This window comes from Bubalus kerabau, chromosome 6 (genome assembly GCF_029407905.1).
Source record: "Bubalus kerabau isolate K-KA32 ecotype Philippines breed swamp buffalo chromosome 6, PCC_UOA_SB_1v2, whole genome shotgun sequence".
Classification (NCBI taxonomy): domain Eukaryota; kingdom Metazoa; phylum Chordata; class Mammalia; order Artiodactyla; family Bovidae; genus Bubalus; species Bubalus kerabau.
Genome location: NC_073629.1, coordinates 107,311,058 through 107,335,900, shown reverse-complemented (window position 1 = coordinate 107,335,900; position 24,843 = coordinate 107,311,058). Strand labels below are relative to the sequence as shown.

General features: G+C 42.2%; 1 protein-coding gene across 3 annotated transcripts in view; it reads left to right on the top strand.

Annotated features, from left to right (window-relative positions):
• The window catches only part of MACF1 (microtubule actin crosslinking factor 1), a 320,564-nt gene that overhangs the window by 179,988 nt on the left and 115,733 nt on the right, over window positions 1-24,843 (top strand). For all 3 annotated transcript variants that reach the window (XM_055586319.1, XM_055586318.1, XM_055586320.1), the window contains exons 27-40: window positions 687-865; window positions 1,549-1,687; window positions 2,325-2,518; window positions 3,533-3,695; window positions 4,463-4,546; window positions 7,311-7,418; window positions 7,603-7,701; window positions 9,173-9,325; window positions 9,631-9,719; window positions 12,329-12,464; window positions 16,248-21,614; window positions 22,333-22,482; window positions 23,829-24,044; window positions 24,132-24,281. In XM_055586319.1, coding sequence (XP_055442294.1) covers window positions 687-865; window positions 1,549-1,687; window positions 2,325-2,518; window positions 3,533-3,695; window positions 4,463-4,546; window positions 7,311-7,418; window positions 7,603-7,701; window positions 9,173-9,325; window positions 9,631-9,719; window positions 12,329-12,464; window positions 16,248-21,614; window positions 22,333-22,482; window positions 23,829-24,044; window positions 24,132-24,281 — 7,227 coding nt within the window. The remainder of the gene's footprint in view (window positions 1-686; window positions 866-1,548; window positions 1,688-2,324; window positions 2,519-3,532; window positions 3,696-4,462; window positions 4,547-7,310; window positions 7,419-7,602; window positions 7,702-9,172; window positions 9,326-9,630; window positions 9,720-12,328; window positions 12,465-16,247; window positions 21,615-22,332; window positions 22,483-23,828; window positions 24,045-24,131; window positions 24,282-24,843) is intronic.

Sequence of the window (24,843 nt, the reverse complement as noted above, 5' to 3'; positions counted from 1 at the left end):
ACAGCAAGGAGAGATAAGAAAGCCTTCCTTAGTAATCAATGCAAAGAAATAGAGGAAAACAATAGACTGGGAAGGACTAGAGATCTCTTCAAGAAAATTAAGATACCAAGGGAACATTTCATGCAAAGATGAGCACAATAAAGGACAGAAATGGTATGGACCTAACAGAAGCTGAAGATATTAAGAAGAGGTGGCGAGAATACACAGAAGAACTATACCAAAAATATCTTCATGACCCAGATAATCACGATGGTGTGATCACTGACCTAGAGCCAGACATCCTGGAATGTGAAGTCAAGTGGGCCTTAGGAAGCATCACTATGAACAAAGCTAGTGGAGGTGATGGAATTCCAGTTGAGCTATTTCACATCCTAAAAGATGATGCTGTGAAAGTGCTGCACTCAGTATGCCAGCAAATGTGGAAGACCTACTATCTAGAGTTTAATGTAATTCTTTTTGTCTTTATACTGAAGGTATGTCTGTAGTCAAGCCTGTGTTCAGAATTTATTTGTTTGTATTCTTTGCCCTGCTCTGCCTTCATTGGCTGTTGCCTGGTTTATTCCATCATTCTCCTATATATGACATTTGGTCTGTTTCTGATATTTTGCTGTTCTAAACTAGGACTTCTTGCTAACCTCTTGGTTCAATTCTGTCTCTGTGTTTGTTGTGTGTCTTGTTCCTGATAGCACACTCAAGAGGATCTGCAGCAATTGAGGGCAGACTTGGATGCTGTTTCCATGAAATGCAACAGCTTTCTCCATCAGTCCCCATCTGGTTCCAGTGTCCCAACTCTGCGCTCAGAACTCAATCTGCTGGTGGAGAAAATGGACCATGTGTATGGTCTCTCCACTGTCTATTTAAACAAGTGAGTGAGTGAGAATTTGGGTCAAGAGGGCAATGTTTTCCATTCGGATGGGGAAAATAAAAGTACCTGGAATGTTTCATAAACAATTCAGGGGGATTACAGGTTTTGAAGAGCTTGTACTCATAAAAAGAGATCTTGGCTTTAGTTCCAAATAACATGGAGTGGGTTCATTTGGGCTGCAATGAACAAATGCTGGGAATACAGAAGGGGAAAAGAGGAGTTGATTTGCAGTTTTATGACTGTTTTGAATCTCATTTCTGTTTGATTAGATACTTCTTTTTAAAACAGAAAAAGGGACACTAAAGAAAGAGAAATTTTTATCTAAATTGTGTATTAGGCTTTGAGGGTTTTTCCTCTACCCACACATCCCCACCTATGACCTTGAGGAGATCTTGGAGTCTTCATGGTTTTGAGTGGGTTTCTGTCCTCAAGCCTATTTTCTTGTGAGACCCCCACCATATGCACGCATGTGTGTGTGTGTCCCAGTGTCCTCCAAACTATTTTTTAATTGGTTTAAATTGGCAGTACATATACTATGCTTATTTTTATGAAACCCTGTCATCATTTAGTAATGATGAAGTTGATTTTGACAGTTACAATTGGTGACTCTCTTGGTAGTGCTCTAGGTCCGAAGCCCAGCTCTTAAAATGCATGTACTAATGGAAGTGATTTTATCCTCACAGGCTGAAGACAATCGATGTTATAGTGCGTAGCATCCAGGATGCTGAACTCTTAGTCAAAGGTTATGAAATCAAGCTGAGTCAAGAAGAAGCAGTACCACCAGATCTTTCAGCTCTGGAGTCCCATCGGTCTACATTACGGGTTGGTTTTTCCTAGTTCCTATTTTGACTTAACATACTCATTGCTTGGGGTTAGCAGAGAAATGCAGTTTTGGATGGCATGCCACTGATTAAAGTTTGCATTCAAATTAGGCAGAATATTATATTTAATGTCTTTTTGTGTAGGTCCAAAGAAGAGAGGATCGAGACATATATCTAAGTACAAAAGGGAGATAAAGGACCATGCTTCTCTATTTATTTTTTCCCTTTTCTCCTCAGTAAAGTCATAGTGTAATTGGATACAGTCAATGGTTGTGCTGTAAGTTTGTAAATCACTTAGCTCTTACCTCCTTTGATGCTCACAAGCAACTCTGTGAGGTGGCTAGAGGAGGGAATTTTCAGATTGGCTAAGTGGCTTGTCATGGTTTCATAGCTTATTAGTGGTGGAGTCAGGTTTCAAACACTCAGGTTTCAAACAGGTTTCTTGCACTTTTCTCTACTGGTTGCCTAGTGTGCCTGAGGACTATGGAGGCATTTCTGGCACAAACACTGTCGAGTCTGGGTTTGAATCACCGATGTAGCATGGAGCCAGCTGTAGACAATAACTTGTTTTGTTCCTTAGTCTGAGTCCTTTTTATCATGGGATATATTTAACCTGTTGCTCTGCTTGTGTTTTATAGCACTGGCTTAGTGATGCGAAGGACAAGAACTCAGTGTTTTCAGTCCTGGATGAGGAAATTGGCAAGGCCAAGGTGGTGGCAGAGCAGCTGAGCCGTCTGACCCCAGAGCGAAACCTGGATTTGGAGCGCTGTCAGGAAAAAGGTTCCCAGCTACAAGACCGTTGGCACCGGATCATTGCCCAGCTCGAGACCCGGTGAGTGATAGCCCCACCCTTTTGTTCTAGGGTTCAGAAACTAGGTTTTAAATGAAAATAGAGTTATTTCTGTGTATGCTTATTTAAAGGCAGAGATTGGTCAGAATGTTGTCCAGAATGTATACTGTCACTTGATTTCACACTGTCACTTAATTCCTGCCCCATCCTGACTGACTCCTGCCTTTAAGTAAGCATACGCTCACTGACCAGGGGACACCTGCGTCCCCTGCAGTGGTAGCACAGAGCCTTAACCACTGGACCACCAGAGACTTCTCTAGCTTTGATATTTAATATGAGTCATTATTCATTGTGGGGCTTTGCAGAATTTCTTGCTTCCTTTTCATTCGCTAATTTAGTGTTTTTATCTGTTACTTGAGGTTCTGTTTTTGATGCCTGATTTGAATAGGGAAGACAGAAAATCACCTGAGGCCAGTCTAGTTAGGAAAATATATAGGGAGAGGGGTGATAGAGACTCATGTAAGTTTGGATTAATTTTCTATAATTGAATTATTATTCCAAGGCTAGTTAGACTAATAAAAGTCGTATAAGAAGCTGTTACTGGAATTAACAGTAACTACTATTTTTCACCCACTCTACCCCTACTTTTCTCCCCAAGAAACCACAGTGAGTCATAAATCATGGCTGTACACTCTGACAGGTCCTCTATCACCAGGAGACCAAAGTGTACAGGCAGTACTACCTTATTGGCAACCCCAGTAATCCTTGGCAACATAGGTGAAAAAATTGACAAGGATTATCACAGGATGCCAGGCTTCAAAGCAGTTTCCAGGTCAGCAGGGCGTGCCTGGTTTCTACTTACTTCTCACCCACAGAATACTGGGTACATGCATAGCTCCCACCCAGTGTTACATTGCTGTTCCCTTGAAATAAAGATGTATTCCTCTGTGGTCAAGCTCAGCTGGAGGCATGGCTGGACTAAACAGGGAATTGCCTTGTTTACTTAGTTGTATTTATACCAAGATATCTGATAGTAGTTTCCCTTTGCTTCTGCAGCCAATCTGAGCTAGAAAGTATCCAGGAAGTCCTGGGAGATTACCGAGCCTGCCATGGAACCCTCATCAAATGGATTGAGGAAACCACTGCCCAGCAGGAAATGATGAAGCCAGGCCAGGCTGAGGACAGCAGAGTACTCTCCGAGCAGCTCAGCCAGCAGACGGTGGGTGTGGCCATGGCCCAGTGGAAGTCGCAGGGGGAAGCAACTAGCAGTTAACTTCCCCCCAAATATCAAGACCTTCTGAGCCTCTTCTGAAAAGGGTTCAAGCAGAATGGTCACTGGATACTGGTTTTGCATTAGGGCCTTCCAAGATTGGAAGGCCCCTTCCAATCCTGAGTTCCCATGAGTATATATTGAAAGCACTGGTCAATATTGCATTTTGTTTTGCTAGGGTTAGAATATAGGAAATGAAAAGCCAGGAAAGCTATGAGTTGAAAATTATTTCATTCAAAGCTGTTTTTATATGTTGGTATTTTGAGGGATTTTTTTTTTTTTTTGGGCTCCCTTACTTGAGCCAATTACTTAATCTCTTAGTATTCTGCTTTCCTCAGCAGTAAAATGCATATAGTCCATCATTTGTTCAACTGCCCTCATAAGGTTTTTGTAGTTAGGATTAAATGAAATGATACATGTAAATTACTTAGAACAGCGATTTTCAAAGTGTTGGCAGTCATAGCAGCAGCTTCGGCATCACTTGGGAACGTGTTAGAAATGAGAGTTCTCATTTGATGATGAAAGCAACTCGAACCCAAATCTATCAAGTCAGAAACTCTGGAGATGGGACCCAGCAATCTATGTTTTATCCAGTGTTCTAGGGGATTCTGACACAGCTAAGGTTTGAAAACCACTGCCTTAGAACATAATAAACGCTTACCTGTTTCAGTGATGATAATGACAATGATAAAAGATTGTGATGTTTTGGTTCCTAGGAGCTGTTTGCAGAAATTGAGAGAAATCAGACGAAACTGGACCAGTGTCAAAAATTTTCCCAGCAGTACTCCACCATTGTAAAGGTAATGCTGCCAGTCCTAAAAGTAACGTAAATAGTCTCCAGCTTGATCTGCGTGTCACCGGAAGTTTTATTTTTGGACAAGCAAGCCGATCTCCTGCTCTATCTTTAAGTTAATGCAGGTGTGTGTTTGTCTTGGCACATATTTGGGGATGCTCAGAGAGGTACCAGACAAGAGATGGGTTTTGAGGAGTCTCCATTTGACTCCTGAATGGGTGAATGACAGGCCTCTTAAACTTGCCATGTGAAAAACAGAATGTTTGGGTTTTCTTCTCAACACACTTCTCACTGTCTTGCATATTTCAGGAAATAGTGTCGTCATTTTCCTTACTGCTGAGGCAAAAAAAGCCCAAAGAGTCATTCTTCGTTCTTCTCTTCACCTTGAACTTTATGTTTAATAGCAGTCTGGGACCTAGGTGGGTCCATCTTGCCATGTTCCCGGGTCTGACTGCGCCTCACCGCCCCTCCGCCCCCACCTTCTCAGGTTCGCATCTAAGTGAAGAACCTTCTGGAGCTGCTCCAGCGCTCTGAGCTGCTCTCTCACTTCTGCTCCTGCCCACTCAGGCTCTTTTCCCACACAGTAGCCAGACTCACTTTGTAAGAACGTACCGCGTGTCATGGAACCTCAGACACTGTTGGTCATGAGCCGCGTTACTTTACGCACTGCCCGAAAAGGGGAAACTCCACCAATTATGCAGATGCCAAGTGAGACATTTTCCACTTTTAGCGATACTAAAATGCGAGGGAAATGTGTACCTTTCCATAGCTGAAACGTGATAGATTGGATCCTGTCACTCTCCTGCTCGGTATTGTCTCATGACTTCTTGTCATACTCATACTGAAATTCCAAATTCTTTTATAGTTTATCAGGCTGTGCAAGATCTGGCTCCCTACTCCCTATTTCTCTGATAAGGTCTTTAAAGAAAACTGACCTGAGATTCTTCTATATTGATTTGTTGATTATCATATGCCTTCCCACTAGAATGGAAGTTCCAGGGGAGCGAAGTGTTTCTGACTTGTTTCCCACTATGGGTGTAGCACTCAGAACAATGGCAAGCACATAGTAGGTGCTCAGCAAATAGTTTTTTAATGCATACATTTCTTTAGTTAATAACAGACTTGGTATCACAAAGAATTGAGTTCAAATCCTAGCTTTGCCATTTTCCAGGCTTAAGACTTTGAGCAAACATTTACCCCTTAGAGTTTCTGTTGCTATGTCTGCAAAATTGTGAATAGTAGCTACCTCACTGAGTGATTGCAAAGATTAAATGGGATAATTTATACATAGGACAATGCCTCAAAATTAAAATACGTTCAGTAAATGGTAGCACATGCTTTTATTTTTATTAGTATTTGGTTGTTACTACTACTGTGCTAAGTTGCTTCAATCGTGTCTGACTCTTTGTGACCCCATGGACTGTAGCCCACCAGGCTCGTCTGTCCATGGGATTCTCCAGGCAAGAATACTGGAGTGGGTTGCCATGCACTTCTCCAGGGGATCTTCCTGACCCAGGGATCGAACCTGTGTCTCCTTTAGCTTCTGCATTGCAGGCAGATTCTTTACCACTGAGCCACTGGTGAAGCCTTTTTTTTTTTTTTTCTTCAATAGACTGCTTAAGCACTTATTCAGTATTTTCCTCCTGCCTAGAATTTTCAAAGTTGACAACAGAAAGCAAGACATTCCAGGCAAAAGGAACTTCATAATTAAAGGCACAGAGGAATAAAATACAATGATTATATAAGGAAATAGTAAATTCTAGCTATCCTGGTATAGAAATTATATCATAATTATATCATAGAAATTATATCATACATGAGAAACAGTGATTATGAAAACTGAGAGAGGAGATTGGGATCAACCCATGAAAGGCCTTGTTCAGTTCTTTTGTCTTTACCATCTATTCTTGCTCCTCAAAATGTGGTCTTTGAACCAGGAGCATTGGCATCACTTGGGAACTAGTCAGAAATGCATAAGCTGCATTTTAACAAGATCCCCAGGTGAATGTTGATATTTGAGGAGATCTGCTCTAAGTCATTAAAAACTTTCAAACAGGGAAATGAAGTGGTTATCTTTTTGACTTTGGAAAAGTTATTCCAGTAGCATGACAGAAAATAAATTGGAGGTGCGAGTCTAAGAAGGAGAATAGGAGGCTGTTGCAGCATCATGTGAGCCATGAAGAGGGCCTGGACCAGGGCAGCACTCTAAAATTGCAGAGGAAGTAATACAAGAGCATGGCAACACCAGAAGAGCGTTAGTTTAGGGATGGATAGAAGACTCATTCCAGTCCTGACTGTGTTGCTCACCTGCTGAGTTAATTAGGGAGACTCACTTCCTGTCTCTGGGCCTCAGTCACCCTGTATGTGAGATGAAGGATGCGGTCAGCACTCAACAAATTGCCAACTCAGGAGTCTGCAGACCAGACCCACAGGCTAACTCCAGCTTGCCTGCCTGTTTTATATGGCCCATGAGAAAAGGCTATTAAAAAATAATAATAATAATACCTCACAACACATGAAAATTATATGAACTTCAGCTTGCATTGTCTCTAAGTCATGTTGTATCATTCCCAGCCGCACTCTTTCCTTCAGTTACTGTCTAGGCTGCTTTCACTTGCAGTGGCAGAAGTGAGTAGATGGTATGGCCTTTTCAGAAAGTTTGCTAACCTCTGTTCTAAAGGATCATCAGCATGGAAATGCTGCAATGCTACTGCATGATGTGTGTGAGCCCTAAGCCCGGCATAAATGCAGTTCCGTGTCTTCCTCCTCAGGACTATGAATTACAGCTGATGACATACAAGGCCTTTGTGGAATCGCAGCAGAAATCCCCGGGCAAGCGCCGTCGCATGCTGTCCTCTTCAGATGCCATCACGCAAGAGGTGAAAGGAGGGGGGGTGGGCAAGGGAGTGTTCACTGTCCTCAAGGAAGGATTCGCTCGTCGGGGCCTTATGATCTGACTGCTGTTGAGTGTGTGACTTCATGAAAACTTCCTCTTTTTGTCAACTATTTAAATTGACTTTTCTGGCAGATAACTTATCTAAATTGTTTTTTTTTGAATCGTAGTTCATGGACTTAAGGACTCGCTACACAGCACTGGTGACCTTAACAACTCAGCATGTGAAATACATCAGTGATGCGCTCCGGCGGCTGGAGGAGGAGGAGGTGAGGACAGCTGGTTCTAGATCATCTTGAGTGTAGAATAAAAAATCCTGTACCTCATCTGTCAAGATTTAAAATGCACACACAGCTGCTGTCCATTATGTACAGTACTTGCATTCCATGAAGTTGCTGGGTGTGCTGCACCAGCAAAACAGAGAATTCTGGTACCCATGGGAACACAGGGTTAGGTTCCCGCCAACTTTTGGTCAGTGGATAACACACAACCTGGTTTTATGTGTGTTTTTGTTTAAAAGCACTTTACCTAATGCCTGTGTGCTAAGTCGCTTCAGTCGTGTCTGACTCTGCGGCCCCGTGGACTGTGGCCCACCAGGCTCCTCTGTCCATGGGATTCTCCAGGCAAGAATACTGGAGTGGGTTGTCATGCCCTTCTCCAGGACTTTACTTAATATACCTTGTGATTCACTAACACTGAACTCATATCTAAGAGAAGCATAACTCACAGCTGAACAAATCTTATTAAAGCACATTTTCTCTCTAAGGCACATGACAACCTTCTAGTGAATAATGAGGACTGACTGTCTTGTGTCCAGCACTCCCACTTCCAGGTTTTGTTATTATAGAAACATAAGCATTAAGAAAGAGCTGTGAAGAGAGATCCTTAATAAAGCATAATTTGTTCAAGGGAAATATTGTAGATATCCAAATTCCATATGATAGAATGCAATGAAACTGTTAATGAAATGGATTTAAATGAACTGACATAGAAAGATACTTATAATACACTATTTGAAGAAAAAAAACAAGTTTGAATTCTATGTATAATTAGGATTTCAGGAAAAACAAGAGTGTGTACCACAGAGGTACAAAATGAGCGTAAAAACAAGTTTAGAAATACTCTGTACCAAATTCCTGGGGAAATGAGGTTAAAAGGACATATATTATGCATTTCAGATTGTTTGAATTTGTTGTAATGAGTATGCAATCTTTCTGTAATTATAAAAATCTGTGTTTTTGCAAAATAAGTTTACACATATTCAACAACTCTTAAAAAAGAATTGCTCTTGGAAACATTAACCTGTGCCAACTTTTGCCTACATAAATTGGCCAAAGTTTTTCTTTATGTCAGTACATACCTCATTTAATCTCTGTAGATGTCCATCTCTTCACTTGAAAATCAAAGAATTAAAAAAAAAAAAGAAAACCAAAGAATTATAAAAATAAGATCCTATATGTGAAGGGCTTCTTAAAATTAGTAAATAACTACTGAGCGCACATCCCATAGGAAAACAGCGTGCTTTTCTAAGAAGAGTGCCAACCGAGGTGTAATGAACTTAGCTATTGGCATCACACAGGCACCGGTGAACAATGCTGGCGATGGGATAAATTATGTTTAACTTGGGGTTATTGGAGCTACTGATTGAGGTAACTTTCATGTCTTTATTTTAGGAACTCTGAATCAGGCCTGTCTAGTAAGACATTGACCAAGACACTGATTTTCTATTTCCTCTTCTAGAAAGTGGTAGAGGAGGAAAAACAGGAGCACGTGGAGAAGGTTAAAGAACTTTTGGGCTGGGTATCTACCCTAGCAAAGAATACACAAAGCAAAGCTACCTCACCCCAGACCAAAGAACCAACAGACATTGAAAAGGCTATTTTAGAACAACAGGTGAGTGGAAGGTCCCTCTATCACTTCCTTGGTAGCATAATATGAGATTACTCGTTAGGTGGGATAATATAAGATACATATGGGCCACTCAAGAATGATTATTATCTCAGTAAATGTTAGCTTCCAGGACTTAAAGAAACTGAAGAAGTCATCTTATTTGTGTTTCTGCTTTCTAAACCACTCTAGATAGTGGTAATGAAAATCTTACCTAAGCTAGGTTTTTTTCCCTAGGATTTTATTTTAAATGACTTTTGATTCTTCAGTTTCTTGGGCTCTGAAGTTTTCTCTTTTCTTCTACTACATAGGTTCTGGCAGAGGAGCTGACAACCAAGAGGGAGCAAGTCTCTGAGGCTGTTAAAACTTCACAGATCTTCTTGGCCAAGCACGGTCACAAGTGAGTCATAAATGAGATACTGTGGCGCGTCTAGAGGACTGGATCTTACTGACTAAAACTCAGGGTCATGATGAGAACTCAAGCTGGAGAATTCAAGGTGGCAGGAGTCAGATTATGAAGAACTTTGTAGTTCATGCTGAATTTGCATTTTATGTGTCAGCTATGAGGAGAGCTTTTGAACCTGATGAGGCTGTTCATAAAGGTTTCTAGAACAGTTTCATAGAGAATGTATAGACATGAGGCACGAGTAGAGGCCTCAGCGACCAGTTAAGAGGCTGTTCTGACAAAACAGGCAAGAAATGATGAGGTGGAGAAGAGACAAAGATTCAAAAGATATTAAGGATGATGAACTTACAGGGCTTTGTGACAAATGAAAATGATCAGATGTAACTCCCAGGTTTCTGGCTTGGGCCACTGGACATTTGGTGATCTGCTAAACGAGATAGGGAATACAGGAGAGGGTGTGGCTTGAGGGGTAATAAGGCCACTTTAGTTTCAGATATTATGAATCTGAAGAGCCCACAGGACATCAGAGGATAAACCTCTAATATGTATTTGGAAGTCCCTAATACATTACTTATGCCTCAAGTAGTTCCACTAAAGTTGTCCAGTGGCAGCTATATGTGTAAATTTAGAATTTATGAGAGAAATTTGAAGTGATAGAGATTAGCATAGTAAAAACCATGACTGGATTATCTTACAAGGGTTCAAGGGCTTCTCAGCCTATAAAGGAGCCTTAGAGGAGTAAGAGGAAATTATGAGTGAAACCTCAGAGCCCAAGGGAGAACAGAATTCTAAAAAGAAGGAAATGGTCAAAAGTCAAGTAAAGGTAAGACATGGCTATTAACTTTGGCATGTTGGAAGTTTTTGGTGACTCTGGTGAAAAGTTGGGGAATGATGTCAGATTTAGAGGAATGGGGAGCTCGTGAGGCAAGGAATATAGTGGTAGTGAAATTAGACTGCTCTTCCGAGGAGCTTGTTGTGGGAAAGGAGAGAAATAATAGAGCAAATACTCAGAGTAGAATTTATGATCAAGAGAGAGTTTTGTTTTTTTCTTAAAAGATCGAAGGGACTTAACTGTGTTTATGAACTATTGACTCTCAAGGACTAAAAGGGAAAGAAAAATTGATATCATGGGAGAGGGGTTGCAGAGGATGTAGAAGAGGATAAAATTCATCTGTGGGTAGAAAGTACAGACTTAAGTAGGAGTTGAGGCAGCTTTTCCTCTGAGGTCTGGGGAAAAGGAGATTAGGGAAGGTATGCTGCTGCTGCTGCTGCTAAGTCGCTTCAGTCGTGTCCGACTCTGTGCGACCCCAGAGACGGCAGCCCACCAGGCTCCCCCGTCCCTGGGATTCTCCAGGCAAGAACCCTGGAGTGGGTTGCCATTTCCTTCTCCAATGCATGAAAGTGAAAAGTGAAAGTGAAGTCGCTCAGTCGTGTCCGACTCTTAGCGACCCCATGGACTGCAGCCTACCAGGCTCCTCTGTCCATGGGATTTTCCAGGCAAGAGTACTGGAGTGGGGTGCCATTGCTTTCTACAGGGAAGGTATAGATACGGGTAAATATGCCAGAAGTAAAGTCAGAAATTAAGAGAATTAGTGCCCAGTGGTCTGTATTTTCTCTTTGAAATATGTAAAGAGGTTGTTTGCTGAAAGTTAGAGTGCACGCCAAGAAGATTGTCAGGAAGCATTGAAGTTTGGTAGTGGTTGGACCAGGAGGACTTCTACATGATTTTGGAATCCCCCCACTAGATAGACTTGGTCTGCATGTGGGATCAGAGAAGTCGAAGGGTTTGATTGATCTGGGGTTGGAGTCTTGTTAGTGAGGAAAGAGGGTAACGATAACAGCGAGGGATTAATTGAGAAGGTGGACTGTGTGGGGTTTAATGAGAAGAAAAGATAATAGATGGAGTAAGAGAAATGGAGAGGTCAAGGAAGGTTTGGTAAATCAACAGGTAGTTTTAAGATGAATCATAAGATTCAGTCTCAGGAACACAATGTACTGAAAGAATGAGAAAAGAACTTGCAGAATTCACCAGATTCAAGAAAAGGATCTGAAGAAAATCTGGTAAAATACTAAACTTTGGGAAAGTTGGATAGTTAGGTAATGAGTAAATGAGTTTGTTGTATCCTTCTCTTTTGTCTCTTTAAGATATTTCATTTTTAAAAGAGAAGAGATATAAGAGTAAAGGAAGAAAGCTAGCCAGGTAGGATTATAAAAAGAAGTTATAATCAGATAGTAGATTCTTGAAGTTTAAAATGTCAGAAGTGGCATAATTTTAGAGGATGGCAGCATCTAAGTATGGATGAGGCTGATGTGGCCCGGAGGCCGTTTGGATTGGAAGTTCGCTGGACTACAGGTATAGAGTGTTAGATAATTGGTGGCATGAGCATTAACATCAGCAAGAATCATGACTCAGTCTGAGAAGACAGGAAAACTATGAGCTAGATGCCAAAGTGTTCGGTGAGTATGGGAGACTGACCAGATGGTCCATCACAAACAGTGACAAAGAAGAATACTCTCCAAGGTGGAGACGTCGTTTTGAAACAATAGAGGGGAATTGGGGAAAAGGTCTTTCTCTAAAAGAGCTTTAATGCTTCATCTTCTAGACTGTCAGAAAAAGAGAAAGAACAGATATCTGAGCAATTGAATGCCCTCAGTAAGACTTACCATGACCTTTGTGAAGGTTCAGCAAACCAGCTTCAGCAACTCCAGAGCCAGCTGGCCCAACAGACAGAACAAAAGGTACTTTGAGTTTTTCTTTCCAGGTGTTGGAAAGGTACCTTGGGAACAGTATGACTGTAGCTTTGCTGATTGAGAGTCATGATCACTAGCTTTCCATGACCGGTGTGACTTAATTTTTAACCTCACCATAGCAGCCATTTGTCTCGTGTTTATTGGGGTTCCACGATGTGTTGGTCAGTCAGCATCACTAGAAGGTGCATATGGCTAATCCTTTAGACCTGCTTCACCATTGTGTCATCTTGCATTTTGTGGCAGACCACAGTCAAGGAGAACCTGAATTTTGTGTCATATCTGATCAGAAGGCAACATGGTTACTCTGTGGCATTGTCACTCAAAAGACAGCAGGGAGTTCTGAATATTGGGAAGTAAAGTCTGTGGACCTCTTCCCCACCACCCCCCCCCCGCCCCCCATGCTTTTTTTCCTGTCTACTAAATAAATGAGAAATGTCAATTTCCAAAACAAACTGGTGGATTAGCTGCACTGACTGAGACGCTGGTTCCCCTTATCCATAGTCACCGCATCATGTGACATCTTTACCAGTTACCACCATGTTCATTGCCTGGACCACATGGAAGTTGTTACATTCCTGCTGGTTGTCCTGAGTTCTTCCTGGATACTTGTGTGTATATGTAAACTTACCATATTATATACATGTGTCTCTGGGACATATATGTGTGTTTGCCTGCTTATTTCCTATGTTGTGAAGCAATGGCCAAATTCTGTGAGGCAATTTAAGCTCCTGTGGCAATCAGATTTGGTCTAGATAATGCTCAAAATGATATTTAGACAAAATATGCTTTGACTCTGATCCTGAAATTTGTATAGCAGGAGCTGGAGTTGTAAAGGCCACAGTGTAGAACCGGCTGTGATTTATTTGAGAGCAGATTTCCAAAACGAACGTGCTGGTTCAGCACTCTGTTTGTGAGGTAACCCACTTGTAATGGCTTATTGCTTCACCATATATGGGAGTACATGAAGAGTTTTAACAAAATTGCTTGCTGAGAACATCCAGTTCTCATTTTGAAAGGTTAAAAGAGGGGAGAAAGAAAGAAAGAGAGTCAAGCTGCTGAGCACCACTACATTGAGCATGATGTGTCCCCTGTTACCGTTCGTGTGTTTCATGTGAAGTATTGTTCTGATTAACTGACATCCTTGCTTAGAAGTTTAACTAACCCTTTGGAGTTTAAGCACAAATGCACAAAGGGAAAAGAGGACGACCTGTTTGGGGTTCTTTTTTGCAAAAAACAAACAGTCGCATGCTGGACGCTAACACCAAGCTTACACTGTGTGTGCGATACGGCTGAGCTGCTCCGTAAGGCTTTATCTCTTATCTGCCCAAGGCACACCCTGCAACTCTGGTAAGTAGAGCCGTTTATGTTTTCTTTCCTCTTCTCCCTCTATTGTCTTCTGCTTGTGTAGGTCAGAATGCTCGTGTTTGGTGGGGCCGAAATGAATTTCTCTGGATCATATCCCAGCTCAGTGATTCTTGCCTGTCCTCTAATTATGAGGGTGTTAGAAGGAACAGTCTTTTCTCTTTGGCTAGACTCTAATACAAGCATGTCTGAGAGTCCATGAACTCACAGAAGAAATTAGATATCTTTCAAAGAATCTCTTTCTTTGTCATATTGTCTGCTTCTGAACAGCCTTTATATGAATTTTGTAAATGGAATTTTTCATATATTTCAGAGTCGCATACCACAGGGGGATTTTCCCTTCAGTCCCTACAGACAAGATAGCCAGTAGATTCACATAACATACGTTTGCCTTATGCAAGTTAAACTCTACATCCTGGGTCAAAAAACAAAGGGAGGATGAAGAGTAACACATAATATTTTAAACAGTGTGAAGAATTCTCAGTTATAGCATTATTTGAACAAACATAGTACGATGAAGATGCAGCCCAGACCTGGGTCCTCATTTGCTATCTATTCTCCATCTCTGATGCTGCTGCTGCTAAGTCACTTCACTTGTGTCCGACTCTGTGCGACCCCATAGACGGCAGCCCACCAGGCTCCCCCGTCCCTGGGATTCTCCAGGCAAGAACACTGGAGTGGGTTGCCATTTCCTTCTCCAATGCATGAAAGTGAAAAGTGAAAGTGAAGTCGCTCAGTCGTGTCCAACTCTTAGCGACCCCATGGACTGCAGCCTACCAGGCTCCTCTGTCCATGGGATTTTCCAGGCAAGAGTACTGGAGTGGGGTGCCATTGCCTTCTCCATCTCTGATAGTATGCAGCTAATCCAGCTCAAAATTCTCAGGGCATATTCTTAAAATCTGGGCAAAGTAGGTTAATGATTTTAAGGATTTCCTTATTGTTTATCAGTTTATTCATCAAATGTTTCTTAAACTGCTGGTATTAGTCCTAGACATCCAATGGGCAAAGCACCTGCTTTTATGGAGCTTGCTTCTCACTGAGACAGAAATGAAGTGCATTATATGGGAGGCAAGGAGGTGACTGACAGTTGCTTCAGTAAAATCTTCCATGGATAAGAGTTAAATAAGGACAAATAAGTAATACTGATCAAAGAGGGACAGATATAAGCATGTATGGAAGATGAAGATGCTGAACACTAATAAGAGGAAGTAGAAAGTTGGAGAGTGATAAAAGCAATGTGTTCTGAGTGGTAAAATACTTGAATGACCTAACTTCTGAATAACATTCTGCCTTGAAAGGCTTCAAAATAGGAATTATTCAGAAACTGTTTTGAGGCTTTTTTATAAGGATAGTGTTGACAGTGTGTAAGGCTGGCCTTATTCTGTGTCCTCAGTACTGAACTCCTTTGTGAGATGGAACTCTACTGTGCTTCCTCTTACTGCTCCCCTGGATCTGACTGGCGAGAAAGTGGAGTAGCTTGAAATTTAGAGTCAGTCCTTGGTTTGATTCTGGAACTCACTTGTTTTGTGACCTTGGACAAGTTACCTAATCTCTGTGTACCTCATTTTCTTATCTGCAGACTAAAAATTAATTGCCTTCATAGGATTGTTGTGAGGATTAAATGTCACTGCTTAATAAATATATTAAGTGCCCAGTAAGTAGCAGCCATCACTGTGGTGACTGTATCGCCTGCTGTAGCCTGGACTAGAGGGAAATTCATCAGTGGTTTCACAGTCAAGGGACCCTAGTCTGCTCTTTCCTTGACTTGCTGCTTCCAATTCCTAGAGCTAATTTAACTCAGAGCTGTTGCCATGGCAAATGCTAGCATTGGCCACCAAAAATGTGACCACCCTAGTTGCTGAACACCTGCCTGAGTAACATACACAGGGCCATCTGCTGAGCTGCACAGCTGTTGTGTGGCTCTCGGGCTGCTTATATCTGTCTTATGACCCCATGGACCGATCCCGCTGAACTCCTCAGCAGGGAAGTGCTACTTCAAGAGTCTTCTGCATGGATTGCAACCCTGAGAAGTTGTTATGTGAGGTCGAATTCTCACTTTGGGGGAACTGGTATGTCTGTAAGAGCCTTTTTGGTGATTTAGTCTTAGAAATAGCTGTCTCCTCACTTTCATTGCTTGCTACTTTGTAGAGCTTGTCACTCAGATATGCTTAATGCTACCATCCCTTGGGTACTCTGTAGACTTCTGTCTATGTTAAACATTCTATAGATTAGAAAAAATCTTTTTTAGTATTAACACTGCCAGGCTTTAGGATGTTTCCTACAGGTTGGGGTTCATCTCAGGCTGGGTTTTTCTTGTGGTCAGAATTTGATATACTGTAGTTCTTTGAATGACTCCTTTCAACAATTGTGCTTCTCTGATTCAGTGTTCTTGTTCATTTTTTCTTGTAGGGCTGCAGAGCAGTGGCTGGGGTGATTGACCTAGGCACAGTGGAGATATTTCCCATCTTCAGAGCAATGCAAAAGGGCCTCATTGACCAAGACACAGGCCTGGTGCTCCTGGAATCCCAGGTTATCCTGTCTGGCCTCATTACCCCTGAGACCTGTGAAAAGCTGTCTTTGGAGGAGGGCCTAGCCAGAAACCTCATTAATCCTCAGATGTACCAGCAGCTCCAAGAGCTACAGGATGCCCTGTCCTTAATCAGCAGGCTCACTGAAAACAAAGGCCCTCTTTCTGTGGCAGAAGCAATTGAAAAGAAAATAATCAGTGAGAAAGTTGGACTGAAAATCTTAGAAGCTCACCTGGCAACTGGAGGTTTCAGTCTCCCCAATGATGAGAACTGTATTAACCTAGAGGAGGCTTTTCACCAAGGCCTCATTTCTGCATGGCTTCACTCAGGGTTAGAGTCCCACCTGAGATCATCCAAGAACTTGATAGACCCAAACACAGCTGAGAAAATAGATTTATTGGATCTGATGCAGAGATGTATTGTCCACCAGGAATCAGGATTGAAATTGCTGCCTGTCAAGCAGTTGGCAGGGGGAATGGTGAGCTTGAAATCAGGCCGGAAGGTTAGCATTTTCCGTGCCGTTCAGGAAGGGCTGATAGATAGACAGGTTACCGTCCGGCTGCTGGAAGCTCAGCTTTTTGCTGGAGGCATAGTAGATCCAAGAACAGGACACAGACTTACAGTGGGAGAGGCTGTGAGACATAACTTGATTGACCAAGATATGGCCTGTGCTCTCCTCATAAGGCAGCTTCAGACAGGAGGGATCATAGATACTGTCACTGGGCGTAGGCTGACAGTGGATGAAGCAGTGAGCCATGATCTGGTATCTGCTAAGATTGCCCTTGTGATTCTGGAGTCCCTTTGGTCATTCATGGGTTTGCTATGGCCTGAGTCTGGAGAGATTCTCCCAATCACAGATGCCCTGGAACAAGGTATTGTGTCTACAGAACTAGCTCATAAAATCCTTAGTGACCGACAGCATATTAAAGCCGTATTTCTACCAGCAACCACAGAGATTTGGTCCTGGGAAAAAGCGATTGAAAATGGTATGTTAGACAAAAGTCTTGCTAATAACTTGAAATCAGTTTGCATCCCCGATGTGATGCCCCACATGCAATTAGCAGACTCTTTAGAACGAGGCAAGTTCAACACAAATCCTGGAACGGCAGGTGTGCTGTGTAGCACAGGTCAAACCGAGGGTGCCACAAGCCATAACGAGAAGCTGCTGTTTCAACTGATGACTCACAGCTATATTAACGTGAGGGATGGGCAGAGGCTGCTCCTGTTGGACAATGAGCTGATAGAGGCACTAACAGCAAGAGGTGATCAAACAGGTCCTCCAGAAGTGTTTGGAAGTGGGCATCAGAGGCTAGAAGCTGCTGAGAAATTACAAGAAGCAGTGAATGTGAAAATGACGGAAACTTTCTGTGATGAGCTGAGTGTGAGGTCACATGAGTTCCAGTTTTCTTCTCAAAGCAAAGAAGATGCCGATCAGGCGAATTGCACTGAAGCAAAACGCAAGAAGATCGTTGTAGAAACAGAAGGCTCTTCTATAGAGAACCCCCAAATGGACCTGTTTGTAGGGCAACAAAAAGTGGGAAACCCAGATGTTGATACTTTGAAGGTCATAGATAAGGTCAAATCAGAGTTTAAAAGACAGTTGTTTGGTACCAAAAAGGAAGAACAAATAGAAGTGTCTACCAGAGAAAATGTCAATAGAGAGTTTCTCCTTACAGGACCTCCTGAGAAAGCAGAAGATGTGACTGTGGTGGAGGACAAAAACCTACTTTCTGTTGAGTCACTAAAAGAAGAATGGCAGATTCTCAGAAAGACTTCCTTGATGTGTCAGAAAGAGCAAGCAAACACACGTGAAACTGAGTATACTCCAGGTGAAACTGAAAGACCTCTCGTAAAACCCCAAAGCAAAAAGTCACAATTTCAGGTCGAGAAAACTCTAGCTTTAGAATCAGAACTCAGGTCTGAAAAGGATAAGACTGTTCATTCTCTGGACAAGAAGAAAGCATTAAGTGAGTCACCTTTGGGTAGGGATGACCATCAACAAAGTCCAGAAAGTCACAGCATGGCAGGTGGTAGCAGGATGATGACAGACAAGGAAGCTGATGGCAGTGAAACTTCCCTGCCACGCATTGCTGCTTCAGAATTGCTTGAAGAGGCTACCTTGAATACATTAGCCACACAATTAGTAGAGGGCGGTATCCTTCATGAACAGACAGGCCAAAAGCTCTTACTAAGTGAAGCAATAGCCCGAGGCCTTGTGCCCAGTCACACTGCTGTGAAACTTATGGGAAAGATGAACATGTTTCGGGGATTCTTTGACTCTCAGACCTGCGAGTCTTTGACAACTGAAGAAGTCATTGATGAAGGTCTGATGGATGAGAAGTTGTTGCATAATGTCCTCATGGCAGACAAAGCTATAAGTGGTGTCTTAGACCCTCATACCCACACGCTGCGCTCTGTGAAGGAAGCAGTTGCCATTGGACTTCTTGACACACAAACAGCCACCAGAATTTTAGAGGGGCAGGTGGTGACTGGTGGGATCATTGACCTGAAACGAGGCAAAAAGGTTTCAGTTACTTTAGCCTCAAATCTTGGCTTGGTGGACAGTGCTGACCAGCCAGAGCTTATAAATCTGGAGAAAGCTTCCAAAGGCAGAGATGCTGAAAACACAGTTAGGGGGAGATTAATTAGCTTACAAATGGAAACAACTGGAATTATGGACCCTGACAACAAAGCCCCTTTAACAGTCATGCAGTCCATTGACAGAGGACTTTTGGAGAGAGATGAGGCCATTCAGTTGTTGACAAAGCAGGTGGTAGATGGAGGTATCATTCACCATATATCTGGAATGAGACTTTCTGTTGATAATGCCTTTAAGCATGGCATCATTGATGAAGACTTAGCCAAGGAACTCAGAAAAGTTGAGACCTTGAGCCTCCATCAGTTCTCTCATCCTGAAACAAAGGAAACTATTTCCCTCTCTGAAGCCATGAAATTAGATCTTGTAACGCCAGACTTGAAGAGAGAAATCCAAGAAATTCAGGCCTTCACTGGAAGCTTTGTAGATCTCATTTCTGGCCAGCAGTTGACCCTGGCAGAAGCTGAAAAGGAAGGACGATTAACTAATAAAGCAACACTGTCATCAGAAATGATGAATGGGATTATAGATCCTGAGAGTTACAGAATTGTTCCCTATTCAGAATTAGTAAAAAAGTGTAAAATTGATATTGAATCTGGGCAGAGATACCTAGAAGTAATTCCCTTTTCAGACATTAAAGATGGAGTGAGTGACAAAGTACTTACGTTGTCTCAAGCAATTAAGCTTGGAAAAGTAGACTTTGCAGCTACACTGAAGGTTCTGGAAGCCCAGGCAAATGCTGGGGGAATCATAGACCCTGCCACAGGAAAAAGATTGACACTGTCATCAGCTCTGGAACAGAAATTAGTAGATGAAAACATGGTCAGAATTATTGCATCTCGTCAGGTGTTGGATGGAGGAATTATTGACATATTCAGTAATCAGAGAGTGACTTTAAAGGAAGCTATTGAGAAAAGACTTATCAGTCCTGAACTGGCAACTATAATCCAAGAAGATACATTTAAGTTCAGTGATCACCAGGCTCACATTGAAAAGCAAGATGGAATAGAAGTATGTGAAATAAAGAAGCAGTTTCTAAGAAAGGAAATGTTAATTGCTCATAGTCAGCCTGCTGAAATGAGTTGTGGTAAAGGAGAAAGTGAGAAATTATTTCAAATTGAAAACCAGTCTGCACAAAAAAACATTAAAGTGAGAGTTTCTAATGGGGAGGCAAAAAAGAGCAGGGAAATTTCATTAAAGGGATTGGAATGCGATGACCAAAATAAGAGATCTTCTCCAGATGCTAAGGAATCTTTGAGTGTCATAATTCCTAGTGATGGTAAAGGTAAATCACTGGGCCAAGATTCAGAGACATATCTTCAATCAGAAATTTGTGAATTTAACCCCAAAGAGGTGGCTTATACAACCATGGAAAAAAATACAAACGAAGAGCAAGAAATAATAGTACAAACAGAAATTATTTCTCATATGAAACATCCTGTATCAGGGCTAGATTCTAAAGAAGTAAGGGAAAACCAAGGAGGAATTATTTCAGAAGTGCAAGAGTCAAATCATGAAGCTTTAGACAAATTACTAATTCAGCAGGTTATACAGAAACCAATGAAAACCACAGAGAAGGGTAAGGGAGGGAAGAAGATTGTAGAAGAAGGCATCAAGACCCGCAGACCAGCAGCTCTGTCAGAAGAAAAGCTGAATCAGGAAACTATTAGTGATGACCATGACTCCAGTATAGGGAATCAATGTACGGAGGTAACTGCACGTGAAAAGGGGAAAGAGACTGACAAGGGTCTGGGCTTTTCTGTTGTTGGTGAAACTGAAGACTCTTCTTCCCAAATGACACCCAGAGGAATTTCTATAAGAAATCAAGATGCTTTAACCTTCTTCAACTCTAATCAAGTCAGTGAATCTCAAGAAATTATTGTTGGGATCCAGAGTGAACTACTCTCCTCTTTGATCCCAAGGCCTGAAGGATTGCACTACCAGGAACCAGTTGGAGGAGTCCAAGTTGCAGACACAGCCCCAAGTTTCACAACAGACAAGTCTTTCCAAGGAACCACCGGACAGGAGACCAACTATCATCAAGATTCTTGTGTTACTTCTAAGGTTAGGCAAACCAAAGATATGCCTTTCTTATCTAATGAATATAAAGAAAAATCATACCAAAAAGTACCTTTTGACTCAACAAGCACTGTTAAATTGGAAGAAATTAGAGTAGGCTCCAAAGAAGTCAGTAATCTGGAATTCTCAGACAGAAAGGACCTTCATCCTCAGGACAACAAAAGTGATCGTGAACATGGCAGAATTCTTGAGTCTAAAATAGTGACAACTCAGGAAATACCTGGAGAGGAATCCCTACGAATGTCAAACCTTATAGTTACAGGTGCAGAAGTAGGGTCCTTTGAAGGCATAGTGACTCAGAGAGTTCCCAGAGTCTCTGTGTCCCTTCTCCCAGAGAAATCGTCCAGAGAGGTGTCTCAAAAAGAGAATACAGGACAGCAGGAGGCCACCATTAGTCCTATTCCAGACACCAGTGAAGAGGAGAGGCTGCCCCCAGTATCATACCCCACAATGAAGATAGACGAGAAGACACCACAGGAGAAGCTCAGAGCGAGCCCTGGCAGTGAACAGACCCCCTTGATGACTGTACCAGGGGGAGCGGGTGTGAACCCGGAGCCCTTCAGAGCTACTAAAGTAAGTTACCCAGTGGTGTATTTGTGTGTGTGTATGTACTTGTTATGGCTAATTTCATGCTAAAACTCTTGACTGGATACTGAGCTTTCATGAGGAGCCTGGAAGGCTGCAGTCCATGGGGTCACTGGGAGTCAGACATGACTGAGCGACTTCACTTTCCCTTTTCACTTTCATGCATTGGAGAAGGAAATGGCAACCCACTCCAGTGTTCTTGCCTGGAGAATCCCAGGGACGGGGGAGCCTGGTAGGCTGCCGTCTATGGGGTGGCACAGAGTCGGACACGACTGAAGTGACTTAGCAGCATACATCTACTTCAGGACAAGTAGAGGATTCTCTAAGATATAACTTAGTTTATTGTCATCTGTTTGTAACATAGTTGTTGGAAAATTAGGTAGTAGCCCAGAATGTCTTTCTGAAATTTGCAAGGGTATCATTAAAGCTAAGTTAAAATACTGAGGCTATGGTACCTGAAGTCAGAGAGGTTTTTGCTAAAATGATGCTTATAGATTGATAATCTTGAGCTTGTGCTCCCTGAGGAAATTAATGAATTGCTTTTTTGTCTATTGATTTGCTACAGTTTAGATAAAATAACACAATTTATTTCATTCCATGCAATGTATAGTAAAAATTTCTATTCTGTTCTATGACCCTGTCTGCTTTAAAGGCAGACTTAAAGGAGAATGTCAGATTTGAGTGAGTTTTCTTTTTGGCTCCACAGAATGTATTTACCCGGCAGCTCTGCCTAGAACATGATGAAAAGTTGGTATCCTATCTGTCTCTTTTACGGGACATTGAAATGAGGACCAAGCAGATTCAACCTCTAGAGCTCAGCCTGGCAGAGCTACAGGATCTGCTGTGTCAGGCCAAGGTAGGTTCCCAGAGACTTCCTCCAGGCCCATAAGTTTGGGAAAAGTAGAGAAGACACCACAAGAGAAGCTTCTGAAGCAGGAAGAACATGTTCAAAAGCACTGCTATTTAATGCACAAAAAATAGATTGGAAAAACTATAATTAGAGATCTATGAAGAAAAGCATGGGGTACTAGTCTCACAGAAACCAAAGCATAAGAGACTCAAGGGAGTATTAGAGACAGTGGGCAGTATTAGATACTGGTCAGCAGTATTAGATACAGTAGGGGGACCGAGTACAGTAAAGACTAAAAGTGGGATTCAGTGCCTGCGAGTCACCGGGCACCTTGATAAGAACAGTTACACTCGAGTGGTGGGATATAAACCAGGTTGCAATGACAATAAACAGGATGTTGGAAGGTGGAGACAATTAATGTAGGTCATGCTTTCCAGAAGCTTGGTAGTGCAGGCAAAGAAAGAGAGGTAGGACACTAGCTAGAGGAGATGCATGGGAAGAGGGATGTTTTGAGTGGATTTTTAGGCTGAGGAGAAAGAACCAATAGAAAAGGAGAACGTGAAGTTAGGGAAGAGAATAAGTGATGACTGATGGAATGAGGTCCCCGAGACATGGAAAGACGTAGACATAGACAGCCTTGAGTGGGAGAAGGAGTGACTCCTTCACTGCAGCTGGAGGCTGAGAGTTGTCACAGGGTTGGAGTCATGAGGAGTGCAGAGATTGTAGAGGTTTACCAGTTCTCTCAGTGTCCAGAGGGTGGCCTTGGGCAGGATGGCTGAAGGGGAGGTGAGGATGATGCCCAAAGAACTACCAGGCTCTTCTACAGCTTGTTTCTGGCCTCTCTGCTGAGGAGCAGAATATTGAGGAATAGCTGGGTGGAAAAGCTGGCTTGGGGTGTTTTTATGTTCTTTGGTTCTACTCGCTTGAACTTCGGAGTGGAAGAGTTGTCCTTTGGTTGACTTATATATTGCATCACATTATTTAAAGCATAATGACGGTAGTGGAGAGGTAGCAAGTTGTAGGGCAAGAAGCATTGCCCTGAGTCAGAAAACCTGATTGCAAGTCTGGGCTCTATTGCTTATCAGCTGGGTGACCTCAGGGAAAAACAAATTCACAGTTTTAAGCACTGAGGCATCTGTCCTATAAATTCAGGATTATGATGTCTGCTCTGCCTCCTCAAGAATGATTGATTGTGAGAACAACAGAAAAACTAATGAAGATCTATAAAAACATTTTATAAGCCCTAAAGCCTGTGTAAACATGAGGTGACAGAATAATGTGTTTACAGCTGATTCTAAGACAGCAAGATTTCTAGTCTCGATTTTGGAGGTAACTCCAGTTTATGCCCTCAGGTGTTAGACAAAGAGCTAAAGGATTTGTCCACGGTGGTGAGCCAGGAATTGGAGTGTGTGGATCAGATTATCATCAGCCAGCCTCAGGAAGTCCCAGCTCAACTGCTGAAGGCGCTAGAAAAAGATGCCAAGAATCTTCAAAAGTCCCTCAGCTCTGTGAGTGACACCTGGGGTTCCAGACTGCTCCACCTCCAGAGTGCCTTGGAAGTACAGAAGGTAGCTTCTTGTTTTTATTTACAAAGGCTCACAGAGTCTGGGCAGGCTTGGAGAGTTTTATCATCTAACTTGCCATTTATTTCTTAGACTAGAGTATTAAATCAGTATGAACAGCTAGAAGGCAGACTTCAAGATCTGAGAGCCTGGGTTGGCGATACCCATGTTATTCTGAACAGCAAGGAATATGACAGTGAAACAGATGCTGGCAGCCTGAATCACTGCCTCCAACGGTGTGAGGTGAGCGCACCACCAGCTCTCAAGCATGTTTTATTTGCCCTTTTGTGTTGTATTAATTTTATGTCTCTGCTAGGCAGTATCTGTACTTGCCTTTCTTAGAAAGTGTGACTTTCCATTTGAGAAATAAAAGGTCTTTGCAAATTTTTCCTGTAAAGGGCCAGATAGTAAATATTTTAGGTCTTGCAGGTGACCTATTTCTGTGGCAGTTGTTCATCTCTGCTGTAGAAACATGAAAGCAGCCATACACAGCATATAAACAAATGGTTGTAGACATGTTGCAGTAAAATTTTATTTACAAAACCAGATGACAGGCAGGTCTGGCTTGGGGAGTGTAGATGACCAACCCCTCATCTTGAGAGGTGGTTTTCTTCTTGTTAAACTCCAAGTTAATTGATTCTTTTTTGTAAGTCAGTGAGAGAAAAAGTTAAAAATTCTGAGATGTATTTGAGCTGAGGATTCTCCTGCCCCCAACACTGTTGTTTCTTTTGAATTACATTTAAGATAATATCAGATAATGCTCACATTGGTTTATCCACCCTCTGCTATAGCTATTCCTTTCAAA